Below are 18,083 nucleotides of genomic sequence, written 5' to 3'. Positions count from 1 at the left end.
GCCTATTTTGTAAGAAATAAGTGATTTGTAAAAGATGTGAAGAAATGTTTGTTAACTCCATGAGAATGTGTTTAATGCAGCATGATAAAAATGGAGGCACAGAAAAACTATGACATTAACACTGGCTACACCAGCTGTTCACATAAGTACAAAGTAAAATGTGATATTCTATATTACTTTGCTGTGGAAGAAATATTTCTTTTGCTTCCCTGGAAAAATGATTTGTGTGTGTGTGTGTGTGTGTGTGTGTGTGTGTGTGTGTGTGTTTTTTCATTGTGAAGAACATTGAGTAATGCAGGTCAGTAGAGCTGAGTGAATGGACAGATGGACAGACTGCAAGAGCTATAGGGTACTACCTATCCAGTTAAAGATAATCAATATTATTAAAAGGAAAGTTGCTACTCACCATATAGCGGAGATAGTGAATCGCAGATAGGCACAGCAAAATAACTGTCACAAATAAAGCTTTCGGCCAGTAAGAATTTCGTCAAAAATAGGTCTCTCTCTCTCTCTCTCTCTCTCTCTCTCTCTCTCTCTCTCTCTCTCTCACACACACACACACACACACACACACACACACACACACACACACATGCTCGCAAATGCAATTCACACACATGACTGCTGCCTCACGCAACTGAAACCACACAGTTAACGATAAATGTAGAAGTGGGCATAAACATGCTTGTCTCTGGGTGGGCTAGCTTACTGGCATTGAGTTTGGGCACTACAGCCTGACATTCCATGTTTGCAAAGACCAAACAGTTTACACTGAAGGCACTGATCTCAAGACAGAAACGAATATTTCTTCTACTGGCCTCTTTGGCAGGGGCCTGTGCATGACAGCAGATGAAGGACTAGCATCTGATGATCCTCTACCTACAAGGTGTGGTTGGAAACTCTGCTTTGCATCTTGCCACATTTGTCCCATGTGACTCTTCTTGCCAGCTTGCCACAATCACCTTACGGTTCAAGCACCAGCAACCTGCTGCTGTTACTGTCAAAGTTATCTTGCTGACCTCGTTCTGGCCCAACAGTATTTCTATCAAGCCACCAAGAAACCCTACCATTGTACTAACAAGGGTCTACTGGTGTGGGGGCTTAAAATTTCGTATCTTATAGCTTAATCAGTTATAAACAGAATCTCATATTGGCCAGTTATTGCAACAGGAATTCAATGAACACCATTCTATTTGCGATCACATTAAGCAAGAGAGACCCGTGCCTAAGCGGGCATGTGTGCGAGTTGTGGTTGCATGAATGGGTGTGTGTGTTCTTTACTTTGGGAAGATTTTGTATGAAAGCTTAAATATTTTAGTAGTTCTTTGTCATAGTGCCTGTCTTCAACTCAATGTCCCGTCTATGTGTTGGGTAGCAAACTATACTTCCCACATTATTGTTTGATGGCTGCAATATGTGATTGTGGAGCATTTTGTAAAACAAAGTTCACAAAAAATTCAAGAGGGTCTGAAAATGAACTATTATGAACTTACTGTGAAAACAGATTGCATAAGAGCTCAACTAAATGGATGTATCAAAAAATTTGAGAATAAAATAAATACAACTTTCCAGCAGGCATGTGGCCTCAGGCAAAAATTAGAGATGTTAAAATAAGAAGTTAAATGATACATATATTTTTAATAAGCTTCATGAGAAAATGGCATATGTGATTAAGCATTACGATGCCAGAGTGCAGCAGTAAGAAGAATAATGAAGCCTTGACTGGAAGGAGCTACGAGTGAGGTGACTTCCTTGTCATCACCAGGGCTATCCCCTGAGGAAGAAAGTTTCTCTGGTGTAAACAAATTGGCTGACAAAAAGTTCAGAGGAACACTGGATAATACTGAGGCAGAAGTGTCTTTCATAAGTCACTGTGAATGAAGGCATATAAAAGGGCTTTAGAGAATTAACAGCAATTATTCCCTGAACTTTTCATCAGACAAGATAGTCTCAATGAGATGTGAAATACTGCAGTTTTTAATGACAAATCCAGGGAAGCTCAACTGGCGTGATGAGTTGTCTTTACTGGATAGTTGTGGTTTACATCATCAGTCCACAGTTTTCAAGCTCAGGGGGTAATGTTCAAGCAGTAATGTTCCTGAGTTTCTGTGCAGAAATCACTAAAATTTACAGTTAATTGATTACAAATTTTTTAAACAGAAATTGAATGTGACTATTCATTCCAAGACAGAGAAGAAAAGTAAGTATGTGGCAATGTACCACTCTGAAGGATGGGCACAAATCATTCAAAGTTGCAGGAGAAATCCTTATCCTATCGTCATACGCACTATGCTGTACCACAATACGACCAGAATGACATTCTCATCTTATAAAGAAAGGGATCAAATTAATTATATGAATATAATAGAGGGAAACATTCCACATGGGAAAAATATATCTAAAAACAAAGATGGTGTGACTTACCAAACAAAAGCACTGGCATGTTGATAGACACACAAACGAACACAAACATACACACAAAATTCAAGCTTTCGCAACCAACGGTTGCTTCATCAGGAAAGAGGGAAGGAGAGGGAAAGACGAAAGGATGTGGGTTTTAAGGGAGAGGGTAAGGAGTCATTCCAATCCCGGGAGCAGAAAGACTTACCTTAGGGGGAAAAAAGGACAGGTACACACACACACACACACACACACACACACACACACACACACACACACACATATATATATATCTGGGATATGTGTGTGTGCGCGCGAGTGTATACCTGTCCTTTTTTACCCTCTCCCTTAAAACCCACATCCTTTCGTCTTTCCCTCTCCTTCCCTCTTTCCTGATGAAGCAACCGTTGGTTGCGAAAGCTTGAATTTTGTGTGTCTGTTTGTGTTTGTTTGTGTGTCTATCAACATGCCAGCGCTTTCATTTGGTAAGTCACATCATCTTTGTTTTTAGATATAAAGAAAGGGATCACCTTCGTCAAATACGTATTATTCCAAGACATACATGAAAAACCTTCTATTAGCAGCTGCAAAACTTAAGAATCTGCTTGCAATGTGTGAGAAACATATGACCAAGTGGGAATATCGTGAATATTACTGCAGTTCGTTGAGTGATAAAACTAAGTGTGTGTGACACTGCCTGAACCAGATATTTAAAACAACTGTGATACAGATTAAAGGTTTTTGTGGATTAAGTCCTCCGATTACAGTTTTATTTACTCAATCTTTGCTTTGCAGTTTCTTTCGTTTATTTTGAAACAATAAAATTGGAATCGGCGACCAACATGTCTCACTTACTTTTAGTACAGATACAAAATATTGGTACGTCTTGGTAATTCCAGATCAACAAATGTGCGCTTACCAAACACTGACCCATCACTCCTGTCCCCACCTCCAAATGGGAGGGTAGTATGATAATGAATCTCATATTCTAACATTTGTAAATTTGGTAACAATAAAAGAGATGCAATCAATTTCTCAAAGTACCATAGTTGATTTTTAAGATTTTGCAAAATATTCTCTGCTTACATCCTGTTCTTTCCTAAGAGTCACTGTCACTGTCATTTCAATCTTCTCTTCTTCCTTTTCCCTTACCACTTCTGATAATACTAAATGGCTTCAGATGTGCGCTAAGCTAATCTATAAGGAGGGATTCAATAAACAATGTAACATTTTTTTTACTTGACCAGTATGACTTAAAAATGTGGAATTTGTTATGAGACCCTGTGGAATATTCCCAATTCAGCCCCTATAGTTTCATGAAACTCTGATAGGTGGCAGTGCTATTTGTAGCCTTGAAAATGTCATCGGTAATAGAGGTACGTTTCAAACAGACAGCTGTCACTGAGTTAATCTTGGCAGAAAACCAGAGCATCACAGATATCCACTTGCAGAATGTCTACACAGACCTGGCAGTGAACAAAAACCTGGTGAGTTTTTTGGCATCTGTCATGATTGCAACATGTTCGTGTAATGCTGGCTGCACACAGCTGTGACTCTTGCAACGCTGGAATGCATGAATAATCTCATTCGAGGTGCTTGATGGATCATAATGAAACACCTCTTTGCGCAACTGGATGTCTCTGTTGTTTGTCGTATGCTTCACATATGCTGTGCAGCGAGCTACGTTAACTTAAGTATTAACTGTATTTTTCTTACTTGTCACTTCTTCCGTGTGTTTTTGCTTTTAGGGAGCTTTAATTTTCAAGTGCTAGTAATAGTGTTCCATAGATTTCGTGTTTGTTTGAATACAGTCAGAGAGAGTCCCTTCAGCCATAGTGCCAGTGTCGTCGTAACTGCCATCTGCTTCACATCTGCTGTGCAGTGAGCTACGTTAATTTAAGAATTAACTGTATTTTTCTTACTTGTCACTTCCTCCTCCGTGTGTTTTTGCTTTTAGGAAGCTTTAATTTTCGAGTGCTAGTAATAGTGTTACATACATTTCGTGTTTGTTTTGAATACAGTCAGAGAGAGTCCCTTTAGTCAGCTGTTGTGCTGGCAGTGCTAGTGTTTGTTCTGAATACAGTCCAGAGACAGGTAGTGCTTATTTTCATTGTTTTCAACAAGAAGTGTCTAGTAACCCCAGTTTAGTCAGCTATCAGCCGCCTTTAGTGAATTAGCAGTCTAGTTAAAAGTTGATTAACTCTCTACAGTTAATTGATTTCTTAGGATGGATAGGATGTGTGACTGCTGTGTATGGATGCAGGAGGAGCTGGCCACTGTTTGTGAACAGCTGAACGTGTTGATGGCCGCGGTCAGCCATTTTCAGGTTGCTGCCTTGGAGTGTAGCGGCAGTGGGGAGTCTGTTGTGCCGCATGGTACACCCCAGGTGTTACATGCTTCACCCACGGTCCCTGCTGTCGACACATCTTCGCGGGTACCAGGCGCGGTTGGGCCACCCTCTCCCCAAAGGGAGTGGTGGGTTCAGCTGCGTTTGCGGGGCACGAGGCGGAGGGTCAATGTGGAGGCTGGCCGTGTGGCATCGCCCGCTCTGCCTGTGAGTGTGTAACGCCGGAAATGCATATCCTCCTATTTCCATCTACTGTACTGTAAATTTTTTCATTATGTTGTTACCTGAATATATAACATTTCTGTGTCTTTGTATATTGTAATTGTTTTACTATTTGTATATATATGCATTTATGTATAATTGGTTTGTTTTGTGAATATTATTTGTATTTATACGCTGGGTCTGGCCTAGGGAAAACTATACTATCGAACGAATACATCGATAGGTCGTGTGGAGAACGAAAGTGTTTAGGATCTTTGGTATAGTGTTAACTCTGCCGCGTGGAGTGCGGGCAGAGAGGGAGTCTGGCTGGAGTAGTGCAGTGGAGCAAGTGTGTTGTGTGACGCTCCCGCGAGTTGCTGCGCTTTCGGGGTTTGGCAGCATGTAATTGCGCTCGACTTGCGATGATAGTTTCTGACATGGTGTCGCGGACGGGAAGCATTAGCTGGCGCACATCAAGAGCCCGTTTCGTCTGGTGACCGTGTTGAGAAGAAGGCGCGCCAACATCCAGCTTCTGCAACAGCGACGGCCGACAATGAGTGACTGTCGCCACCTCCTCGATCGACGGCTTCAAACCTTCAATCAACCAACAAGGAAGACTAAAAGCACGTTAAGTTTCAGAACTGTATGGCAGACCTCAGCTTTTCAAATTGTTCCATTTGCCTCGCAAAATTACAGCAACTTAGCACGAACCTTTGTTGCTCATTGTCCCAATTGCATTGCCAAGCAGGGTCCCTTCCTTTTACGAAATGAACCCGAGTGTCGTTGAAATTCAAACGCCAGCATTAAAATAATATAATTAGATTTCACTGCTTTAATTTCAAAGTTCAGTTAAAGTATTCATAGCTGGCTACAATATTTAGGTTACACGAGCACAAATTAAGAGTGCGAGTTTTGTTAGCATATTTTAGCTTACCTGTGACTGCAGCTCAGCTTGGTACGTACTAAATTTTACTATTGTTAATTGTTCAGAATCATTTAATTCAAGTTCAAAGTTAAATCTCTTGTCTCTAAATTGCGTAGAGTCAAGTTGCTTTTGAAATGATTGTTGAGGTAGTCCAAGACTAACCGTATTTTACTGGATTTCGATGTGCTTCAGAAAGAAAGCTCACTATTAACTTCAGTCACTAAATTAACTTTCGATTTTCCGGTTTTATTAATTCTTTTGCTAAATTAAGTCAGAGTGTAGCGAAATTTATTACTTCTGACGAACTTTCAGTTTTCACACTACACGTGTCAACCTTCAGTTGCCATGCTTCTAGTGCTAATTATATGTGTAATAACCTTTCTTTTTCAGTTACTATAGTAATTGTCCTTAGGACTGGCGACCGTGATTTCCCCCAAATCTCAAATATCTAATTACCGCTAGTTATTTGTTAACGTAACGGCCGCACATTTACTTTCTTTATTAACTTTACCCCTTTTCAAAATTAATTTCCACCAGTTTCATCTGCATTTTTCCTTTCATTTAGATGTAACCCTTTCCTCCCTCTTTACCGACAGATTAACTTCGGTGACGATTGCTTTTCCAAAATTTCCATTAGGTACACGCGGTTTAATTTTTCACTGTCATTAAGGTCGATAAGTGAGGGGGAGGTTACAAGTGGACATGTGGCCACTCCTTCAGCAAGGTCTGTGCAGGCACACAGGGGGAGGGGTTTATTAGTGATTGGGAGCTCCAATGTTAGGCGGGTGATGGAGCCCCTTAGGGAAATAGCGGAAAGGTCGGGGAAGAAGGCAGTGTTCACTCTGTCTGCTTGCCGGGGGGTCTCATCCGAGATGTGGAGGAGGCCCTGCCAGTGATGATAGAGAGCACTGGGTGCACCCAACTGCAAATTATTGCTCATGTCAGCACCAATGACTCCTGCTGTCTGGGTTCAGAGGTCATCCTCAGCTCATACATGTGGTTGGTGGAGTTGGTGAAGGCAGAAAGCCTCACTCGTGGGGTGGAATTTGAGCTAACTATTTGTAGTATCGTTCCCAGAACCAATCGCGGTCCTCTGGTTTGGAGCCGAGTGGAAGGCTTAAACCAGAGGCTCAACGATTCTACAAAGATCTGGGGTGCAAATTTCTCGACCTCAGCTATCGGGTGGTGAAATGTAGGGTCCCCCTGAATAGGTCAGGTGTGCACTACACGCAGGAAGCGGCTACAAGGGTAGCGGAGTGCGTGTGGAGTGCACATGTGGGTTTTTTAGGTTAGAGAATTCCCTCCCTAGGCTGAACAAGACGCCTCCTGAGATGCGACAAGGCAGTAGTAGGCAAAACGCATCAGGAAATAACAATATTAATGTGGTAATAGTAAACTGCAGGAGCATCTATAGAAAGGTCCCAGAACTGCTCTCATTAACAAACGCTCACAATGCCCACATAGTACTAGGGACAGAAAGTTGGCTGAAACCAGATGTAAACAGTAATGAAATTCTAAACTCTGATTGGAATGTATACCTCAGAGACAGGCTGGACAGTGAGAGGGGGAGGCATGTTCAAAGCGATAAAAAGTGCAATAGTATCGAAGGAAATTGACGGAGATCCGAAATGTGAAATAATTTGGGTGAAGGTCACGGTTAAAGCAGGCTCAAACATGGTAGTGGATGTCTCTATAGGCCCCCTGGCTCAGTAATGTTGTGGCAGGGCACCTGAAGGAAAATTTGGAAGGGTAAATGTCATGGTTAAAGCAGGCTCAAACATGGTAGTGGATGTCTCTATAGGCCCGCTGGCTCAACAATGTTGTGGCAGAGCACCTGAAGGAAAATTTGGAAAATATTTCGAGTAGATTTCCCCACCATGTTATAGTTCTGGGTGGAGATTTTAATTTGCCGGATATAGACTGGGAGACTCAAACGTTTATAACGGGTGGCAGGGACAAAGAATCTAGTGAATTTTTTTTAAGTGCATTATCTGAAAACTACCTTGAGCAGTTAAACAGAGAACCGACTCGTGGCAATAACATATTAGACCTTCTGGTGACAAACAGACCCGAACTATTTGAAACAGTTAACGCAGAACAAGGAATCAGCGATCATAAAGCGGTTACTGCATTGATGATTTCAGCCATAAATAGAAATATTAAAAAAGGTAGGAAGATTTTTCTGTTTAGCAAAAGTGACAAAAAGCAGATTTAGAGTACTTGACAGCTCAACACAAAAGTTTTGTCTCAAGTACAGATAGTGTTGAGGATCAGTGGACAAAGTTCAAAACCATCGTACAATATGTATTAGATGAGTATGTGCCATGCAAGATCATAAGAGATGGAAAAGAGCCACCGTGGTACAATAACCGAGTTAGAAAACTGCTGCGGAAGCAAAGGGTACTTCACAGCAAACATGAACACGGCCAAAGCTTTGCAGACAAACAAAAATTACGCGAAGCGAAATGTAGTGTGAGGAGGACTATGCGAGAGGCGTTCAATGAATTCGAAAATAAAGTTCTATGTACTGACTTGGCAGAAAATCCTAAGAAATTTTGGTCTTATGTCAAAGCGGTAGGTGGATCAAAACAAAATGTCCAGACACTCTGTGACCAAAATGGTACTGAAACAGAGGATGAACAGACTAAAGACCGAAATACTAAATGTCTTTTTCAAAAGCTGTTTCACAGAGGAAGACTGCACTGTAGTTCTTTCTCTAGATTGTCTCACAGATGACAAAATGGTAGATATCGAAATAGATGACAGAGGTATAGAGAAACAATTAAAATCACTCAAAAGAGGAAAGGCCGCTGGTCCTGATGGGATACCAGTTCAATTTCACACAGAGTACGTGAAGGAACTTGCCCCCCTTCTTGCAGAGGTGTACCGTAGGTCTCTAGAAGAGCGTAGCATTCCAAAGGATTGGAAAAGGGCACAGGTCATCCCCGTTTTCAAGAAGGGACGTTGAACAGATGTGCAGAACTACAGACCTATAGAACTAAGGTCGATCAGTTGTAGAATTTTGGAACACGTATTATGTTAGAGTATAATGACTTTTCTGGAGACTAGAAATCTACTCTGTAGGAATAAGCATGGGCTTCGAAAAAGATGATTGTGTGAAACCCAGCTCGTGCTATTCGTCCACGAGACTCAGAGGGCCATAGGCACAGGTTCCCAGGTAGATGCTGTGTTTCTCGACTTCTGCAAGGTGTTCGATACAGTTCCCCACAGTCGTTTAATGAACAAAGTAAGAGCATATGGACTATCAGACCAATTGTGTGACTGGATTGAAGAGTTCCTAGATAACAGAATGCAGCATGTTATTCTCAATGGAGAGAAGTCTTCTGAAGTAAGAGTGATTTCAGGTGTGCCGCAGGGGAGTGTCGTAGGACCGTTGCTATTCACAATATCCACGACCTTGTAGATAACATCATAAGTTCACTGACGCTTTTTGCAGATGATGCTGTGGTATATCAAGAGGTTGTAACAATGGAAAATTGTACTGAAATGCAGGAGGATCTGCAGCGAATTGATACATGGTGCAGGGAATGGCAATAGAATCTCAATGTAGACAAGTGTAATGTGCTGTGAATACACAGAAATAAAGATCCCTTATCATTTAGCTACAATATAGCAGGTCAGCAACTGGAAGCAGTTAATTCCATAAATTATCTGGGAGTAGGCATTAGGAGTGATTTAAAATGGAATGATCATATGAAGTTGATCGTTGGTAAAGGAGATGCCAGACTGAGATTCATTGGAAGAATCGTAAGGAAATGCAATCCGAAAACAAAGGAAGTACATTACAGTACACTTGTTTGCCCACAGCTTGAATATTGCTCAGTAGTGTGGGATCCGTACCAGATAGGGTTGATAGATGAGATAGAGAAGATGCAACGGAGAGCAGCGTGCTTCGTTGCAAGATCATTTAGTAATCGCGAAAGCATTACGGAGATGATAGATAAACTCCAGTGGAAGACTCTGCAGGAGAGATGGTCAGTAGCTCGGTATGAGCTTTTGTTGAAGTTTTGAAAACATATCTTCACTGAGAAGTCAAGCAGTATATTGCTCCCTCCTACGTATACCATGAGGATAAAATCAGAGAGATTAGAGCCCACACAGAGGCATACCAACAATCTTTCTTCCACGAACAATACGAGACTGGAATAGAAGGGAGAACCGATAAAGGTACTCAAGGTACCCTCCGCCACACACCATCAGGTGGCTTGCAGAGTATGGATGTAGATGAAGATCATCAAAGATGATGAAACATGGGTTCTTAACATCAAATCAGAAACAAAAGGGCAACTGATGAAGTTGCACCACACCACCTCTACTCTGAAGAAGATGCACAAAGCTGCATCCTCACCTGATAAAATCATGGGAAGTCTACTGGGAATCTGGAGGGGTTTTTCTGTTTGATGAGCTCCCTCATTGTGCGACAATCAACTCTAAAGAGTATTGTGCCACCCTCTGGAAACTGAAGAAATGCCTCCAATGTGTTCTGTTGCCACACAAATGCAAATGAACTTCTCCTCCTCCATGACTACCCAAGGCCTCACATAAGCCTACGCAACTGAGAGGAGCTCACAAAATTTCAATGGACTCTTCTTGCTCATCCACCATACAGCCTGGATCTCCCTCCTACTGAGTTCAGTCTGTTTAGACCAATGAATGATGCACTCTGTAGGATGAAGTATGTAGGTGATGGGAAGGTTATTGATGCAACGAGATGTGGGCTCAAACATCGACCAGCAGAGTAATGCCATGCAGGCATACAAGCACTCCCATTAAGGTGGCATAAGGCCATTACATTGAATGGAGGTTATGTTGAAAAATAGAGTTTTGTAGCCAAAAGAGTGGAAAATAATATGATGTGTTGGAATCCTGAATAAAACTAACCTACGTTCAGAAAAAAAAATTATTGCATTAATTACTGAATGTCCCTCATACATTATTCCAAATGCCCTTTACTGTTATGATTACTATTATTTTTATTGCCTTTATCTCAACGTTGATATTCATTGTTTTGGCATGTACATTTACTTCTACATACATTCTCCACAAATAGTGCAGGGTGGAGAGAAAAAATGACTGTCTATATGCCTTCGTACAAGCCCTGATCTCTCTAATCTTACCTTCATGGCCTTACGCAGAATGTATGTTGGCAGCAGTAGAATCATTCTGCAGTCAGCCTCAAAGGCCAGTTCTCTAAATTTTCTCAATAGTGTTCCTTGAAAAAACATCACCTTCACTCCAATGATTCCCATTTAAGCTTCTGAAGCATTTCGACAATACTAGCTTGTTACTTGACACTATTGGTAACACATCTAGCAGCCTGCTTCCAAACTGCTTCACCATATTCCTTTAATCTGATCTGGTGTGGATCCCAAATACTTGAACAGTAGTAACAATGGGTCACACTAGTGTACTATATGCACTCTCCTTTACAGGTGAGCCACGCTTTCCTAAAATTCTCCCAACATATCGAAATCAACCATTTGCCTTCCCTACTACAGTCCTTATATGCTCATTCCATTTCATATTGCTTTGCAGGATTATGCCCAGATATTTAATCGACATGACCAAGTCAAGCAGCACACGACTAACACTATATTCTAACATTATGGTTCTGTTTATCTTACTCATCTGCATTAATGTACATTTTTCTACATTTAGAGCCCATTACCATCCATCACACCAACTAGAAATTTTGTCCAAGTCATCTTGTACCCACCTATAGTCACTTACAGATGACATCTTCCCGTACACCACAGTATCATCAGCAAACAGCCAAGGACTACTTCTTATCCTATCTGCCAAATCATTTACATATATACAAAATAACAAGTCCTATCACAATTTCCTGAGGCATTCCTGATGATACCCTTGTCTTTGATGAATATTCCTCATCGAGGACAATATACTGGTTGTGTCACTTGAAAAGTCTTCGATCCACTCACATGCCTAGGAACCTATTCTGTATGCCTGTACCTTCGTTAACTCTCAAAAGTGTGGCACTGTGTCAAATGCTTTCCGGAAATCTAGGTATATAAAATCTGCCTGTTGCCCTTCATCCATGGTTTGGAGGATCTCAACTGAGAAAAGGGCAAGGTGAGTTTTGCACAAGAGATGCTTTCTAAAATTGTGCTGATTTGTGGACTCAAGCTTTTCTGGCTGTAGAAAATTTACAGTATTGTATTAGAAATGAGAATATGTTCAAGGATTCTGCAACAAAGTGATATTAAAGATATTGGTCTGTAATTTTGTGAGTCAATTCTTTTACCCTTCTTATACACAGGAGTCACTTGTACTTTTTCCAGTCACTTGGGATTTTGCACTAGGAGAGATGCGATAAATATTAGCTAAGTAAGGGGCCAATGCTGTAGAGTACTCTTAGTAAAACTGAACCAGGATTCCATCCAGACCTTGTGACTTATTTGTTTTCAATTCTTTCAGTTGTTTCTCTACATCAGTGATGCTTATTTCTATGTCCTCATAACAGTAGACTGTGCAATGGTCAAACAATGGTATGAGTGATTTCTTAAGCGTGAAATTCAAAATGTTGGCTTTACTTCTGCTACATTCTACTGCCACACCAGACAGATCAATGAATGACTGGATACAAGATATAGACCCTCTTAGTGATTTTACATAGGACCAGAATTTCCTTGGGGTCTCAGCAAGATCTTTGGCTAAGATATGATTGCGGTAGTTGTTGTAAGCTTTGTGCATCGTTCTCTTTACAGATGCACACATTTCTATTAACTTTTTCCTGTTGTTATTTGGATGTTCTCTTTTGAACCAAGACTGACACAGCTTTGGCTTCCTCAGCATTTTTCGAATTTTGTTGTTAACCCACAGTGGGACTTTTCCATCCTTAATAAACTTTCTTGGTACGTACTTCTCCAGATTATGATTTACAATCTGTTTAAACTTTGCCCATAATTCCTCTGTGACCATTGTGCTGGAACTAAATGATGTCAATTCAGTGTCCAAGTGGGATTCTAGCAACTGTCTATCGGCTCTTTCTAGCAGAAAGACTCTCCTCGCCTTCCTGATTAATTTATTAACTTTAGTAATCAAAGTTGCTTTGATGACATCATCTTCATTAATCCCTGTCTCTATACTGTGTCTGTCATTCAGACCAGGTCTGTTTGTAGCTACAAAGTCTAAAATACTTCTATTCAATGTTGGATGTTGAAATTCAAATTACCTGACTGTGGCACTGCTAGTGGCGTAAATCTACACTAGTAAAACAAGAAAACAAAAACTAACCCTTCTGTCTTTTAGAAGCTGAAGGCAATACTAATAATCAATGTCACAATATGAAGAGCACTACTATTTCAAAACTAGTTCACTGAACTCTACCACAACAGCACACAAAATGAGATATAATGAAAAATTGTAAATAACTTTATTTCAAATGTGTCCCTCAGCACTGACATAAAAAAAAAAGAAGACCTTCTTAGAGCTCAGCATAAAATTATGGCTGCCACTTGACAAAAACTGAGAAAATAATTATATTACAGCAAAGTTCTCTTTGCAGGACTCAAGTTGTGCATCATTTGAAAACAAATGTCCTGAGGAGATGAAACACTTAGAGAAGCAAAAAGCTTTAGGAAACATGAAGTAGAAAGTATTGTGAAACAATGTGGTGAAGCACACCATAAAAATGCTGTGATAAAAGTATAATCCAGTACAGTGATGTTTTCAAGGAGTTCATAGAAATTTATTCAAGAAATAACATATTGCAGACATCAGTGCATAAACATTCTTACATTATGTACATCACAAACAGTTCAAAAAGCGATGCCAAGTAACAAGTTCCTTTGGTTCTGCTGCTGAAAAGTATTTAGTCTACTGCCAAAATGTGCTGGAGCATACAGGCAAATATTTGTACTTTCTTGGAAGTATACCTGTACATAAAATAAATATAATAGAGGGAAACATTCCACGTGGGAAAAATATATATATATATTTTAGATATATTTTTCCCATGTGGAATGTTTCCCTCTATTATATTCATATCATTAATTTGAACCCAACAATTACGTTTGTTATTGTCACTGTTGAACTTTGTTTTTAGATGTACATAAAATAAGAAAGACAATGAGTCACCTAAAGCGGATTGATGTGTGACACACAGAAACATGTCACAGAAAACTTTTTTCTGTTATGTGTTTCAGTGCTCTGTCCATTGGTTTGCTATAGGTAAGTGGTTGCCTCTCCCTTATTTTATGCATTTTTACATCACAAATTTCCATTATGTTTTGCTGGAAGTACCCTACACAGACACAGGTTTAAATATGTTCAGTCATAGTTTAGGCTAATGCATATAAACAGGACCAAACATATGCAAAGAGGTCTCAAATAATTGGACCAATAATTCTGAAAGAAACAAAGTATGACCATATAACTGACACTATGACAGGACCATGTGGAAAAGCATATGTGACAAGTATCATCTTGACTAAGCCATAATTGACTCCATTAAAAACTTGTCCTGGCAGCTTTAAAGGCCCTAACAATAAAATAATAGTAGGAAGGGGAGGATGACTGACCATGCAAGCAGCAACTAGAAGAACTATGGATTACATTACCATAGAAAAGGCAAAACATCTTTCAAAATAATGCTGAATGCTTCCTATGACATCTTAATACTCCCAACAAAAAAGGACGAACGGGAGTTATATGTACAGCACAATGGATAAAATGTTCCTCCTAACCCATCTGTAAGATAAAACAAGAGCATGAAGATCAAATTTGAAACGATTGGACACAGTTTAAATGTATGATCTACACACTGTAGTGCTTCGAGAATTTCGGGGTAAATTCTAGAACCACTCGGCTTTCCGCCATTTTGAACACCCGATATTTTAGAGGTGAGTGGGAGAAATGAATACACCCTACTAGGCATCACCTATTTGTATGTGCAGGTTAAAAACAAAAACAGTTACCAGAAAAAGATGGACCCAGCAGCCGAACAGCAGCAGACAAGTACCTGCTGTACAGTCCACAGAGTCTCCGTGTACAGGTCGAGAATAACAAGGAAACTTACGTAGTATTCTGTGCTCTTTAGTGTCTCTGTTGATTGTAAAAAGACTAATGAACAATTGAATATAGATTTCTATGTTCATTCAGGTATTGGACTCATTTGAGACTAGAGAGTTTTGAATTGCTATGAATGAAGCAAGACACATGTATGCTATTTGAATATGTGTAAATGAGTCTAATGTTAAAGGAATAAGTTAGCTTGCAGAAGTAATTGTCTGAAAGTCGAAAAGATATAGTGATTGAACTGAAAAGTATTTTATAAGTACCAAAATTATTTCAAGGATAGAGAAGTATTTTAATAAATTCCTTTAACCAGCTATAGTCTTCAGAGAAGAAGCTTTTGGGAAAATCGACATAGCTGATTACACAGAGAAGAGGATCGGCTACAAACAACGTGCAAATTAACTGAATTGAGAGACGTGTGCCTTGCAACCCAATAACACAATGTCTCTTGTCGTCCGAAAACAGAACACCTGTTAACTGTGCATCCTAGAAGATGATAAAAGGTTTCATAATTATGGCTGAAAATACTCAGAAAACAGAAATCATAACAATCTTTATTCAATACTTGAAGCAAATGAACTGACAACAAAAATTAATGTGTCTTCTGTCTCTGCAAGAAGAGTAGAATGTAAAACATTTTGTGAATTTTTACAATCACAAGCTATGAAAATAACTTTAATTTAATTATAGAAAATTCTGGTCTCTGTGCAATTACTTTTCAAGTCAAAAATTTCCATCTGGCCATTATATCAGCCTGGTTCCAAAACAGAGGACTATGAAAGATAACAAAGTCTTAAACTTTTAAAAATTCCTTCAAACAGGAAAATCATCCTATCCTAACACTGTTGCACAAATTCACAAGTGAGTTACACTGAAAACAAGAAGACCTCTGATTTTGGAATGGAATTGAAACAAGTGAAAACGAACAAAACATCAGACAGTGATAGTATTTATTAAGTTTTACAGTAAGTATACTGTGGTAGCAGACTCTTTCCTACATTTCCTGGGAACCTCTCTTGCAATCCAAAGAGGCATAAAAGGGCTAGTAATGTTCTTCAAATTTTACACACATCATACAGAGCAAGCAGAACACACACTGATTATTGGTTGATAACACCGTTGTCTATTGGTAACAGTGCAGCAACCTCAAAGAAATAAGGAAAAACTTCCAATTTGTGTAGTGAATGGCAACTAATGTTAAATGCAGAAATATGTCAGAGATTGTGCATGAACACATGGAAAAGCTTTTAGTATTCAGTCAAAATTATTTTGCAATATCACTTCAGTATCACAAAACTAAATCAAGATTTTTTTCTCTCGTAACAATACTAATACATTATTCAATGAGCAATGAAGGTCAACCTTAGCAGAAAGTGACCTCAAGTTTGCAATTATCCTCTGAAATAAGATATCCAAATTTAATTTGCAAACACAGAAAAAAATGTCAACAGGAACTCCCAACCCCTGGTGGATGATTAAGTTGCATCATCTAAATACAGTACAATAAAGTAATGTGGGCTCCTGAAAAAATTACCTCAAAACAATTATTCACTGTCTGGTGTGCATGAAAGAAAGGTATCACAAAACTGGTCAGTACCATTATTTATCCCACTGAAACATCTCTTGTTAAAATTATTACAACTGATGGTTACATTACTGGTATGGTAGTTCACAAATGCACTGAAGCATGTTGTGACTTGTCCACCTACAGCTTCATTTCGTATAACTTTCATGGTAATCTCTTTAAGTATACAATACTAGCAATTCAAAGTTTTTCTTCTACAATTAAAAAGCCCCTTTATGTTAAAAGCAAAGAAGTACACTTTCTGGATTTATTTTTTTTTGTATATTTTAAATTAAAAATTTTGTTTAACTTTTAGAGAGTGAGACTTTTATTTGGAGTCAGATATTTTCAAAACCAGCACACAAAATACAAAAAGTGTAAGTTAAATTGCTTCATAATATTGTTATCCATCAAAAGATATGCACAACTCAATGTTTTAGCATATTTTTCAGCTCCATGTCACAAAAATTGTGTGACAACTGTTTTTGACTTCGCAGCAACCCATCATCCAACTAGAGGCTGAATAATATAATATTTTGATAATTTTATGAAAAGGATATATTGTTCTCACCACATAGTGGAGATGTTGAATCACAGAGAGGCACATAAAAAAATATTACTAAACATGTACACTTTCGACCAGAAGGCCTTCTCCTGAAATAGCACACGCGCGCGCGCGCGCGCGCCCACACACACACACACACACACACACACACACACACACACACACACAGAGAGAGAGAGAGAGAGAGAGAGAAGACCACTGTATCTAGCTGCTGGGGCCAGATAAGATTATCACTGTTTCTCCCTAAAACAGTATGCTTAGTCCGTGTTACATGCAATTGTTAAGGTCCACTATTTGTGGAGGCCTTGGTTAACAAATACCTTATAAATGACAGCTAACACTTACCCCATGTGTTACCACATTTGCAATGTGCTCTATGGGTGCTGGCCTGTATGGTTTATGGCGGGTAGGCTTCTCATTCATCCAGTGTACACTGCAACAATTGAATAAAGAATACTTTAAGAAATGTAGCAGTGAACTTAATTTTGCATTGAACATAATTTTGGCAACATTAAATTGTTGCAGTTGGTGTCATATATTTTTACCTTGCAGAGACCAAAGTAAATTTCAGAAAAAAAAGTGGTTTAATGGATTAATGAGAGATGATTTGTAAAACATCAAGAATAACTTGGAACAAACTGACATAAGGACATATTTTAGAGATTCCAAGAACCAGAAAAAGTGACCAAGGAGAAGCAATATTAGAAGGATTAAACGAAAGGCATAGGCAATAAAATTGATGAAAAAGGAGGAAGTCAACTGAGTTAATGAGTATATAGATATATTTAAATTGCTTCAATGATTAAGCCATTAACTTTACACATAAACTTAAATAACATCTGGTTGACAATTTCTTCTACATCACAAGACAATTTCAGAATGTTTAACAACATGTGTGTGTGTGTGGGGGGGGGGGGGGGGGCTGTGTCAAGTGAGGAGGGCGAGAGACTGAATGTGGTTAGCTTGTCCATCAAGTTTTGAAATGTCTGGAACTTCCAAACTCGTCACAGAATGGGTACTG

General features: G+C 39.3%; 1 protein-coding gene across 4 annotated transcripts in view; it reads right to left on the bottom strand.

Annotated features, from left to right (window-relative positions):
- Positions 1-18,083, bottom strand: part of LOC124591691 (monocyte to macrophage differentiation factor 2) — a 141,220-nt gene that overhangs the window by 64,168 nt on the left and 58,969 nt on the right. For all 4 annotated transcript variants that reach the window (XM_047131764.1, XM_047131762.1, XM_047131761.1 and 1 more), the window contains one exon: positions 17,408-17,495. In XM_047131764.1, coding sequence (XP_046987720.1) covers positions 17,408-17,495 — 88 coding nt within the window. The remainder of the gene's footprint in view (positions 1-17,407; positions 17,496-18,083) is intronic.

The sequence above is a fragment of the Schistocerca americana genome, chromosome 2, assembly GCF_021461395.2.
Source record: "Schistocerca americana isolate TAMUIC-IGC-003095 chromosome 2, iqSchAmer2.1, whole genome shotgun sequence".
NCBI lineage: Eukaryota > Metazoa > Arthropoda > Insecta > Orthoptera > Acrididae > Schistocerca > Schistocerca americana.
The sequence above is the reverse complement of the archived record's forward strand: the minus strand, read 5'-3'. Positions and strand labels throughout refer to the sequence as shown.